The sequence below is a fragment of the Psammomys obesus genome, unplaced genomic scaffold (assembly GCF_907164565.1).
Source record: "Psammomys obesus unplaced genomic scaffold, mPsaObe1.curated_primary_1811, whole genome shotgun sequence".
NCBI lineage: Eukaryota > Metazoa > Chordata > Mammalia > Rodentia > Muridae > Psammomys > Psammomys obesus.
The window spans coordinates 1,731,140-1,741,663 of NW_026591086.1; the positions used below are offsets into that span (position 1 = coordinate 1,731,140).

The 10,524-nt window shown below is 52.0% G+C and overlaps 1 protein-coding gene across 1 annotated transcript in view; it reads right to left on the minus strand.

Moving 5' to 3' along the window:
• Window positions 1-234: 234 nt before the first annotated feature.
• Blk (BLK proto-oncogene, Src family tyrosine kinase) overlaps window positions 235-10,524 on the minus strand; it is a 17,506-nt gene continuing 7,216 nt past the window's right edge. Inside the window, exons 6-12 of the mRNA XM_055609737.1 lie at window positions 8,728-8,874; window positions 8,260-8,412; window positions 7,143-7,322; window positions 6,020-6,096; window positions 3,284-3,434; window positions 1,547-1,678; window positions 235-492 (exon numbers count right to left, since the gene is read on the minus strand). Of these exons, the coding sequence (XP_055465712.1) occupies window positions 287-492; window positions 1,547-1,678; window positions 3,284-3,434; window positions 6,020-6,096; window positions 7,143-7,322; window positions 8,260-8,412; window positions 8,728-8,874 (1,046 nt within the window). The 3' untranslated portion in view covers window positions 235-286. The remainder of the gene's footprint in view (window positions 493-1,546; window positions 1,679-3,283; window positions 3,435-6,019; window positions 6,097-7,142; window positions 7,323-8,259; window positions 8,413-8,727; window positions 8,875-10,524) is intronic.

Here is a 10,524-nt window from a genome sequence, read left to right on the forward strand (position 1 = left end):
ACCGGAGGTCAGTTTTTACACAATCCTTCCTTGTTTTACATGCAAGGAAAAGGAGGTACAGAGTGCCTAAGTAACTTGCTCAAAGTTACATAGCTGAGAAGGGTGGACCAAGGCCAGGGTGAACTAAAATTGGTCCTTGAGAGTCCATGTCCCTCCACGAAGTCACCTTTGTCTTCAGGTTCCCTCACCCGAGAAGCAGGTATGCCAAACCTTGACGATACAGCCTGTAACCCGAAGCCAGCATCCCGTGGGAGGAGGCAGGGAGCCTGCAGAGCCCATTTGGTTGCTAGGGCTGCAGTTCGTACTGGCCCTCCGTGGCTGTGTAGAAGTCTTCCAGCACGGACTGGAGAAACTCAAATGTGGGCCGCTCCTCCGGCCTGCCTCGCCAGCACTCGGTGATGATGTCACGGTACAGCTCCGGCGGGCACGTCTCTGGGCACGGCATTCGGTAGCCGTGCTCCAGGCTGCGGATGACCTCGGGGTTGCTCATTCCTGCGGGGGTGGGGGGTAAACAGGGTGCTTCAGGGCAGGGGCTGCCCCCAGCCGCTGGCCCTGGGAGCAGTAGAGCAGCACTAGAAGGGAGAGGGCAGGCTCTGACACGCAGTGGTCAGTCTGACCCTGGCAGGTCACATAGGTGGCAGGATCGTACCACTTTGCTTTTTCAAATAGGGTCTTGTACAGCCCTGGCTGGCCTTGAACTCAAGAGAATCTGTCTCAGTCTACCAAGTGCTGAGATTACCAGCTTCAGCCATTACACATCTGGCTCTGGGGCCATCTAACCCCCCACCCCGTGTGTGTGTGTGTGTGTGTGTGTGTGTGTGTGTGTGTGTGTGTGATTATTTAGAGCAGAACATACTCTAGTGGCTCTTGAACCTCCAGGGCCTCTCCTAACACTGCCCCCACCTCACTGTAGGAGTGCCAGAATTACAGACACGCTCTGCGGTGCCCGGCATTACCCCTGGGTTCTGAGGAAACAGGGTCAAGTCCTGTACACTTGCCTGTCAAGCACTTCGCCCCGGAAGCCATCTCCCTAGCCCCGGTGCCATATTTAAGGATGATTTTGGCTTTGCCTTGTTTGGAGATGTAGGATTTCCCATGATCACAGGCAGCTTCTCATGGCTGTGACCAACATAAGTGTTCACTGGAGGAAGGTGTTGTGGGTAACAGCCCGCTGCTGTCTGTACCCTTCTGACTTGGGCAGGAGTCCAGGTCTGTGCATCAGGACCAGACTTTGGCTATCTAATCCTGAGCGATGAAGGTAAGTGGGAAAGCTTGTCTTCAATCTACAACAAGCCATCCCTAGCATTCACCATGTTGGATTCTGGGGATCCATTTGAGCTCTGTGCAAGGAAAAGGATGAGGCTCTGTGACCCTGAGCAATGCTGGCAAGGAGACAGAAGCTCACAACCAGAATGCAGGTCTGGACTTTGGTCCCTGTGACAGGATCCTGCTCTCGCCAGTATGAGGTACCTATAGGTACTGGGCCTGGGGAGTCACCATCAGGATGCCCCAGGAGAATGGTGCGCAGTGCAGGGGCAGTGCCTACCTGGATAGGGAACGCGTCCATACGTGATGATCTCCATCAGCAGGACTCCGAAGGACCACACATCAGCCTTGATGGTGAACACCCCAAAGTGGATGGCCTCTGGGGCAGTCCACTTGATGGGGAACTTGGCCCCTGCCAGGGAAGTGCAGGAGCTCCAGACACTGCCAACCTTCCACCCTCATCCCACAGCAGCCCAAGCACCTTCCTGCCTGCCCTCACTGGGGGTCTTGAAGGATGTAGACACTGGATACATAAGGATATAGAAAGGCATAGTCATTTGCTACTATCCTAGTTCTGAAAAAACAGTGTTGTTGACATCGATGGGCAGTGGTGGTGAATGCCTTTAATCCTAGGCCCTGGGAGGCAGAGGCAGGCAGATCTCTGATTTCGAGCCAGCCTGGTCTACAGATAAAGTTCAAGGATAGTGAGGGCAATGCAGAGAAAATTATCTTGAGAAAACCAACACAACAACAACAACAAAACGAGGTCACCCCTATGTGCTTCTGTCTGGCTTGTTGTTTTGTTTGGTTTTGATTTTTTTGGAGACAGGGTCTTGCATATTCTAGACTGTCCTCAAACTTGATAGTAGCCAGGGATAACCTTGAACTCCTGATCCTGATGTCACCAGCTTCCAAGTGCTGGGATTACAACCATGCCCCATTTACGCTCTGCTGGATATGAAGCTGAGGGCTTTGTGCATGCCAGCGAAGCACTCTGCGAACTGAGTCCCCAGCCTCATGCATTTCCATCTGGAGTGGAAAGGTCCTTTTCTATCTCAAATGGCCGTGTTTAATGGCAGGGACCATGGCGTGGGTGTGTCATTTTTAACTGGCCTATGTTTCAGTCAATCCTTCCCTGCAGAAGTGAAACTTGGCACACAGACACCTCCGCGGGCCTCTGTGTGGAGAGAGGGGAAACGCTGCTGCCAGTTTAGATCATGACGGCTGCGGCCTTGGCTGGCACGGAGAGCCGAGAGCCGAGCTCGGGCTCAGCACTGGCGACCTCCCCCTGCTGTTTTCTCAGTCCCAGGAGCCAGCCCGAAGTCCCCTGAGGGGAAGGAGGTATGGATCCCCAAGCTGTGACTCTCCTCCTGACTCCACTGCTTAGAGCATTCAACTTATACTGCTTGCTTGCTCGATGCGCTAGAGTCCTGCAAAGCCAACTTTCCTCCCTCATGCTAGCAGAGTAGAGCACTCCGTGGCAAGCTTTATTCAGGTGCGAGGGTCGGAGGGTCAGAGGGTGCTTTAGTTAGAGCCATGTTTTCCAGGGTGCTCTGCGACACCCTCCGCAGGAAGCTGACAGGAACTGAGTGGGGAAAAAAATATTTTCCCAATCTAGTCTGGGGATCAACAGATGAAACCAGGGGGAATCTTCTCAGTCCCTTTCCTAGATTCACGTGCAGTGGAGTTTCCAGGCTGGGGAGGGAGACAGTGCAGCATTCCAAGGCCATTCTGAATGAAGAGTCCCAAGGGTTTCCAATGCCTGAGGTGCTGCCACCCCTCCCCATCTAGGGAACGAAACTGCTAAACTAGCCAGGAAAGGGCCAGCATCATGGCGAATGCAAGGTCCATGGGCCTCTCTCTACTCATCCCCAACACCAAGGAGACGTACCAGGGGGCTCCAGGGAGGTGAGAAGTTTAAAAGCCTTTTTGTCTCTGTCTCTCTGTGTCTCTGTCTCTCTGTGTGTGGTGGTGGTTGGTGCTAGGATTGGGACTGGGGAGAGAGGACTGTACTCACCCTCTTGGGCAGTGTATTCACTGTCGATGATCCTGGCCAAGCCGAAGTCAGCGATTTTGCAGCACAAGGTCTCAGACACCAGGATGTTGGCTGCCCGCAGGTCGCGGTGGATGGAATTCATGCGCTCTATGTAAGCCATCCCTTCTGCGACCTGAGGGGAAGGGCCCTTTGGTGAAGGGCAGCAAGGACGGAGCCCCAGCGTGTATGTGGGGCCAGCCTCCCCTCCCCTGCCAGCTGATGAGGAACAGGGCTGTGTGGGGAGAAAAGATAGGAGGCACCCACCACTCCCCATGCGCTCAGGACAGCAGAAAAGGGGTCAAACAGCTAAGCTGACATCACCACTCCTGTCCTCCCTTTCCAGGCAACTGTCTCCAAGGTTCTGTAGGCAAGGAATAGCAAGAGGAGATGGGGCTATGGACACCCTCTATGAAGAGGGAGAAGAAAGGATGAACAGGGGATGGTGGGGAAGGACAGAGCTGCTCCTTTAGTGGACACTTTTCTCAGAGGAGCCAACCATGCCTTGGAATTACTAACGTCCAACATGCTGTGTCACTTTCCTTGGAGGGTCACTTCCCTAGGAGGTCACAGTTCTGAGCTGAAACGTGAGAAGCCTTCTCTAGGACACAGAGTTAGGGTCAGTGTTGAATGAGCTGACTGTGGTAGTGGCCTTACCCCTGCCCCCACCCCTGCTGAGCACTGGGGGAGTAAGAGTGGAATCCAGGGGAACAGAGGCTCTCACAGAAGAGGAGCCTTGCCTGTCCCAAGTACCTGCATGGGATCACCAAATCCTCAGTCATTCACTGGTGGACAAAGTGACCTCAGCTCTCACCTGCTCCTGCAGGAAGCCGACCTCTGAATGGATCCTCCTGCGGTACATATAGTAGCAACTCTTCTCCTACAGAGCCACTCCCCAGCCCCTGGTCCCATGTCTTCTGTTTCTACATGCCCTGCCTTATGCACAAGTGTCTCCTCCTTTACCCATTTACTCCACTCAGTCATTATGCGTTTGCTGGTGTGGGGCCGTGGGGCTGGGCAGTTGGAGACTAAACAGCTTCTCCAGGCAGCACTGGTGGTGTTCACTTTGTTAAGTAACACTTACTGATCAGCTTTAGAAAAAAAACAAAACAACTACACAGACATAGAAGACAACAGCAGGTCAATCTGTGTCTGTGGAAAAGATGCTACAGAGAAAAGGGGAGCCGGGGCTCTCTGTAGCTCTCCTCCGTGGTGTTCTGTACCCGAGGACACTAACAAGACTTGTCCATCCATTGGTGAGTGGCAAATAGCCCAAAAACAGAGCCAATAACTCTCCTTGTCCGGGAAAACCTTGGTAGACATGACCTTTGGCAAGGGCGGGTCCTAGACTGGGATTCTGCAGACAGAAAGAGTCCATCCAAGGCTGTATGCACAGAAGGTATGGCAGGGTGCTGAACAGGAGCACCATTCTTGTGGCTGCAGAGGCCCCATGGAAAGGACTCAGTCTTTCTCTTTGTGAAGTGGGGTTAAAACAGAAAGGACAAGAGGAGAGAAGGAAAAGAAACGACAGACTTCTGATCATCAAGTACCTGCCTCAAAACCAGTCACCAGGGTTACCTTTCCGCGTCTATACTACCAGCTGCCCCCATAGGTCTCTGCTGCCCCAGTGGAAAAAGACGCTGTGACCTCAGTTCCTGAGCTGATAGCAGCTGCAGATAATACGGGTCAGGGTAGGAAGTTAAAGTGGGCAAGTTGGTTAAAGTGGGGGCAAGAAGGCTCCCCTTTATAACTCGGTGTGCGTTAAGAGAGTGTCTCACGGGCCGACCACAGACCACAGCTTTCTTGCTGAGAGTTCCAGTTTTAACAGTCACACTCAGAGCCACCAGATGTGTCTTCCTGCCGGTTAGAACCCTCAGCTAGAATCTCCGGGGGGGGGGAGATGCTGTCCCATCTTGATTTCACTCTCTCCTAGCAAAGGCTAGAGAGTTCTATACATTTACCCAGAAGGAACCAAAGGCCAGTCCAGGACAACTGAGGCCTGACACTTGAAATTCCTGATGTGGGTGTGTGTGGTGGTGGTGGTGGTGGGGTGTCTCTAGAAAGTTCTGTGCCTGCTCATCCGGCTGGGTCCAGTTCCAGCGCTGCACCAAGACTTAGGGGTCCTGGGATAGGATGGGTGTATTGAAGAATGAAGTCATAGCAAACCATGCCTGCCTACATGCTACACAAAATTCTTGCCTATTCGCAGGCTTTCCAAGTACCCATTGCCATCTCTACCTTCCTTATCTTATCCCATTGTGGCTGCCCAGAACTGGAACTACATTTCCCAGACTTCCTTGCAGCCAAGTGTCTCATTGAAGCAAGTGGTGTAGGGAGGGCATGTAAGACCAAATGTCTTACATTTGGGATATGTCCCTAGAGGAAAGAAGGTAGGTTATTATCTCCAATCTCCTTCTTGCTGGCCGAGAAGAGGCAAGGGGGGGGGGGTGTCAGATGGTAAAAATTCAGCAGCCACCTGACATAGTAAGGTGTCATTCCACGCTAAGATTCTGTGTAGGGCAGAAGACAGCAGCAGACAGAGCCTCTCATCTGTTTACCTCTAGGTGTTTATACATTTAGTAATCACCACTTCAGGCTTCTGTCCTTCACAGCCCAGCCCACATATGACCAACAGAGCCTCTCAGCAAAGGATTCAGTATGGTCATGAAGCACGGGGAGGGGAAGGGTATCATGCCTCCAGCTGCTTTGTAGCTCACCAACCTGAGCTGACATGTCAATCAGTCTTGGAAGGGACAATCTGCTACCTTCATCTGTCTTCAGAAAATCCAGCAAGCATCCTAGGAAAAGAAAGACAGCAACTACAAAGTGCCTAGATCCTGGCTCAGTTGACCCGACCCTATGGCTGAGGAGCCTCATGCTTCATAGAAACACTAACTCCCAGAATTCCAAAAGTTAGCTCTCAGCCAAGTTCAGGGACCAGTCTGTGGTCTCTTGGGTCATCAGAGCTGGGCTGGAATGCTAAGGCTGATGTTCTCTCCCAGCATGACATTCCCACGTGCCTTCCCTGGTCCACCCACTCTCCTCCTTGACAGACTTTCCCCTGAGGACCAAGCATTAACTAAACACCAGAAGAGAAATCTGGGGCAGGTCACAAATGTGGCTCCTTCACAGAGCCCACTGTCAGGTAGCTGTTCTTGAGGCAGGCACCCAGCATAGCCTGTGATGTAAACCTCCCCCCCTCCATGAAATTACTATAATTAGCACGGTCACACCGAGGACCTTTAAGAGGAAAGCGGATGTCAGAGCCATAGGAGGAATGAGGTCTCTTACGTCAAAGGCTGAACCAGTCTCATCCCTGGCCAACTGCCCACCCCCCAGAAACAGGGTAGCAGAGGCCACCCTGCCCCATTTCCCTGGTTAGCCATACTGTGAAATGTCCACAGGCTTGCAAAAGTTACCATGACTGTGAAGAGCTGCAACTGGGTTTATTAGATCCACTTTTGGATGCTCAGGCTACAGCCCTTCCTGCCTTGCAAGACTCTGTCCATCATAGTGTGTGTGTGTGTGGGGGGGGGCGTCAAAGCAGGATGTGTGTGCAGCAGCAACAACAACAAAAAAATGAGGTTGTGGAAACACGGGGCACACTCTGGGTGTGGAAAACACGCTCCAGAAGGCAACACTGGTGCTCTGGCAGGCCGAGCGTCCCCTGAGCCGAGAACACAGCTCTCTGAAAACTACTCCACCTTGTTTCTCAGTCTCCCCTCTCATAAGACAAAGCTTACAGATCCCCCATAGGAACCCCCAGGACAGCAAGCCCACCACCATGTTCCGCTCTTGTTTCTGCCCCCTAAGCCCTGTCCTATAGAGGGAGAGAGGACCCCACCTCTGGCCATGTATTCAGTGACGATGTAGATGGGCTCCCTGGTGACCACGGCGTAGAGACGGACCAGCCTCTCATGCTGCAAGGTTTTCATCACGTTGGCCTCCCCCAGGAACGCTTCTGGAGACATGGTTCCCTCCTTTAGGGTCTTGACGGCTACCTTCACGCTATTTTTGTAATAACCTGACAGGGCAGGAGAATGAGGAGCCATTCAAGCATCGAAGGAAGCCCTTCAACACAGATTCAAGCCCCACTCTATGTGGACCCAAGGCCCGAGCTGGAATATGCAGTTCCAGGAGGTAGGAGGATGACAGGAGTTCATGTCTTGTGTGCGATGCCAGCCTGACTCTGAAAACCCCATGATGGAGCCTCAGGTTGTGGTGGGGTTCATGCAGTCTGAGGACATGGGATAACATCCACTGAAGTGTGTAAGGCAATGGCTTGGACTTGTTCTTCCTGGAGATGCTGAGCCTTGGTAAGGACCAGGTCTGCAGCTCCAGATAGAGGCGCCTAGGTTCTGGGTGTGAGACTCTGGGAGACATCAGAATGGATCTCTGAATTTGTGCCCCAGACAAGTGAACCAGAGCAGAGTAAGACAAAGGGCCTAATGGTGTGCTCAAACAGTGCTGTAAATAAGCAGAGGCAGGCAGCTGCCATGACGGAATGGTGCGGCCACTGGGGTCGGAACTCCCACAGTCACACACCAGCAAGTGTGACTTCCGTTTGCACAGAGCCTGGAGCTCCCAGCTCCTGGCCCTTGCCTCCCAATGTCTGATGGATGGCTTCTGTCTGGCGATCTGGAGTTAAGAGGACCTAATAAAATGTTGAAGCACACGTAAGTCAGCCACAAAGCTAGCATCCTACTGAGAATGAAAGAGGAATTGGCTTAAAATTTGGGAGAGCTGGACTCGATTCTCTTCTACCACAAGGAAGATAGAGTAATGTCGTGGGTCCCTTGGCAGCTGGGCTTTATTAGCTCATCTGTAAATGTATGTAGCTCTGCCTCTGTCCCTCAAAGGCATCTCAGCAAAGGAGATGTGCTGCCCATATCTGCCTCCCGCAGCCACTTCAGGCTCAGAACAGAGAGTACAGAGAGGGAACTTGAGATGCCACAACTCACCCATCCAGACTTCGCCAAACTGCCCAGACCCAAGTTTCCGAACCAGCCTGAGAGATTGCCTGGGGATTTCCCACTCATCTTGGGCCCAGAGGTTCTTGGGGGCTGGGTGCACACAGGGCAGGGTCAACCTCTGACACAAACCGTCCCCTTTCTCTGTGTCAGGGAAGAAAAGAGGGGCCGAAGGTCACTAGGGTAGACTTCCCTTAGGAACCATGCTGCCCCCAACTGTGCTCCTTTTTCCCACTGTGGCGGGCAAGAGTTGATGTCTTGGATCTGCAGGCTCTGAGACTGCAGGATATTACTACATTCCAAGTAGCCCCACGCCAAGCATTAGGCTACTGACCTTGAAATCATTAAAGCTGAAAGTTGGCAATTCCCTAAGTCTGGCTGGGAGCACACCCACCCAGTTGATTCATACAGTTTAGGAGCATACAATAGGAAGCCCAGGATTTCCCCAACACCTCTTACTACAATAGTGCTGCAGCAGTGCCTGGAGGGTAGGGAAGGTGGTTCGAGGGGAGATGTAATAGCCACCGTCGTCCAGAGAGCGGATCTTATAGTGTTTGACAATCTCCCCCTGGGTGGTGACATCCTTCACGGACAAGGAAAAGGCACCTAGAGGGTTAACCGACACAGGAGAAGTGAGGATCAGTAATGTGAACCCAGGGCTAGAGTTGGGGCTGGTGAAATCTGAAGAAGGTTCCCCAAATTCCATATTTCGTTCTCAGCCGTCTCAGCACAAATGCCCTTTCCTTTTGTCCTAACTCTGCTCTTCCATAACACTCCTTATCGGCTCTCTGACCCTGACTTCTCCTCAAGTCCCTAAGCTGCCAGGAAATCAGGAACTCTGGAGCAGGAAGGACCATTTCTCAGCCATACACGGGTCCTCTGTTGGAGTGCCTGGGATACTGAGAAATGGAGGGCCACCGGAGGACTTGGAGCCTTAGTATCCTTGACTTAAGGGCTAATGATTTCCCGAGAGAAATGGCCAGTCAGGGTCTGCAGTTCCATGCCCCTCCCAGAAGCATAGCAAGCTATTCCCCCTCTGGGGAATTCCAAATTCACACTGTGGTTTACAGTCTATGCCGACATCTTCATATAAACAAGGAAGCAGGTGGCAAGGAGCTAACGCCTAGGAAGGAAGAATTTCCCGCTAAGAAAATCCTTTCCTTGAGCCTTTATAAAATGCTCTGCCCAGCCCTGTGGGCACTTTATTTGTAAAACGAGGACACTGAATAGTGGTCACTGAGAGAGCTAACAGAAGGCTTGGGGACACGCGGGGTGCACCCCACCCTTCCCCATGGACACAATTTTGAGGAGCAGTCCCACCGTCTGCCACGAGGGGTCAGGCCTGGACACCTCACTGAATGAGGACCTTTGATATTGTGCTGATGGTTTTGGGTGCTTTCCTGTCATGGCTGTCCTCATCTCAAGACTTTGCTCCTCTTGTGTCTTTCCTTGTCAATCTCTCTCTCTCATGCAACCTACTTGCAAAAAGATGCAAAGAGGCCGCACACCTGTCCAATGCACCTTGAGCTTGCCACAGCTCTTGTCCCTGGATCTTAGCCCTTGACTGGATTCTGCAGACTTCCCCTGCTCGTTGCCTCAGTGTGTAAGGGCACACAGCTGGCACTCCTGAGCCCACCATCTGCACACCACCAGAGTGAGGACAGGGGCTTTTCTTGCCAGAATGCTGAACCTGTGTAGGTGCCTGTCTATATGCATTGCCAAAGCTCTCCTCACCTTCACTAGATGCAGCTCCTGTAGCTTAAAGTGCCCCAAGGTCCTGCCTACCTTATGGTAACAAGGCATTCTTAAAGAGCACCCCAATACCATCAGCTCCATATCCATGGGGCCTGGAACCTCCTGCCTTTGGGAAGTATCTGGGATGCCCTGGTTATACGGAGAAGTGTCTGTCTGTCTATCTATCTATCTATCTATCTATCTATCTATCTATCTATCTATCTATCTATTATTTTGGAGCAGGGTTTCTCTGTGTATTCCTGGCTGCCCTGGAACTCACTCTGTAGACCAGGCTGGCCTCAAACCCAGAAATCCATCTACCTCTTCATGCCAAGTGCTGGGATTAAAGGCATGCTTTAATCACACTTTGCTTAGTATGTGTGTTTAAACATTTATTTATTTATTTTTATTGTATATGTTTGAATGTTTTAGGTACTGGGTGTCTGTGTCCTACATGTGTGCAGGGCTCAGAGGCAAGAAGAAGAAGAAGAAGAAGAAGAAGAAGAAGAAGAAGAAGAAGAA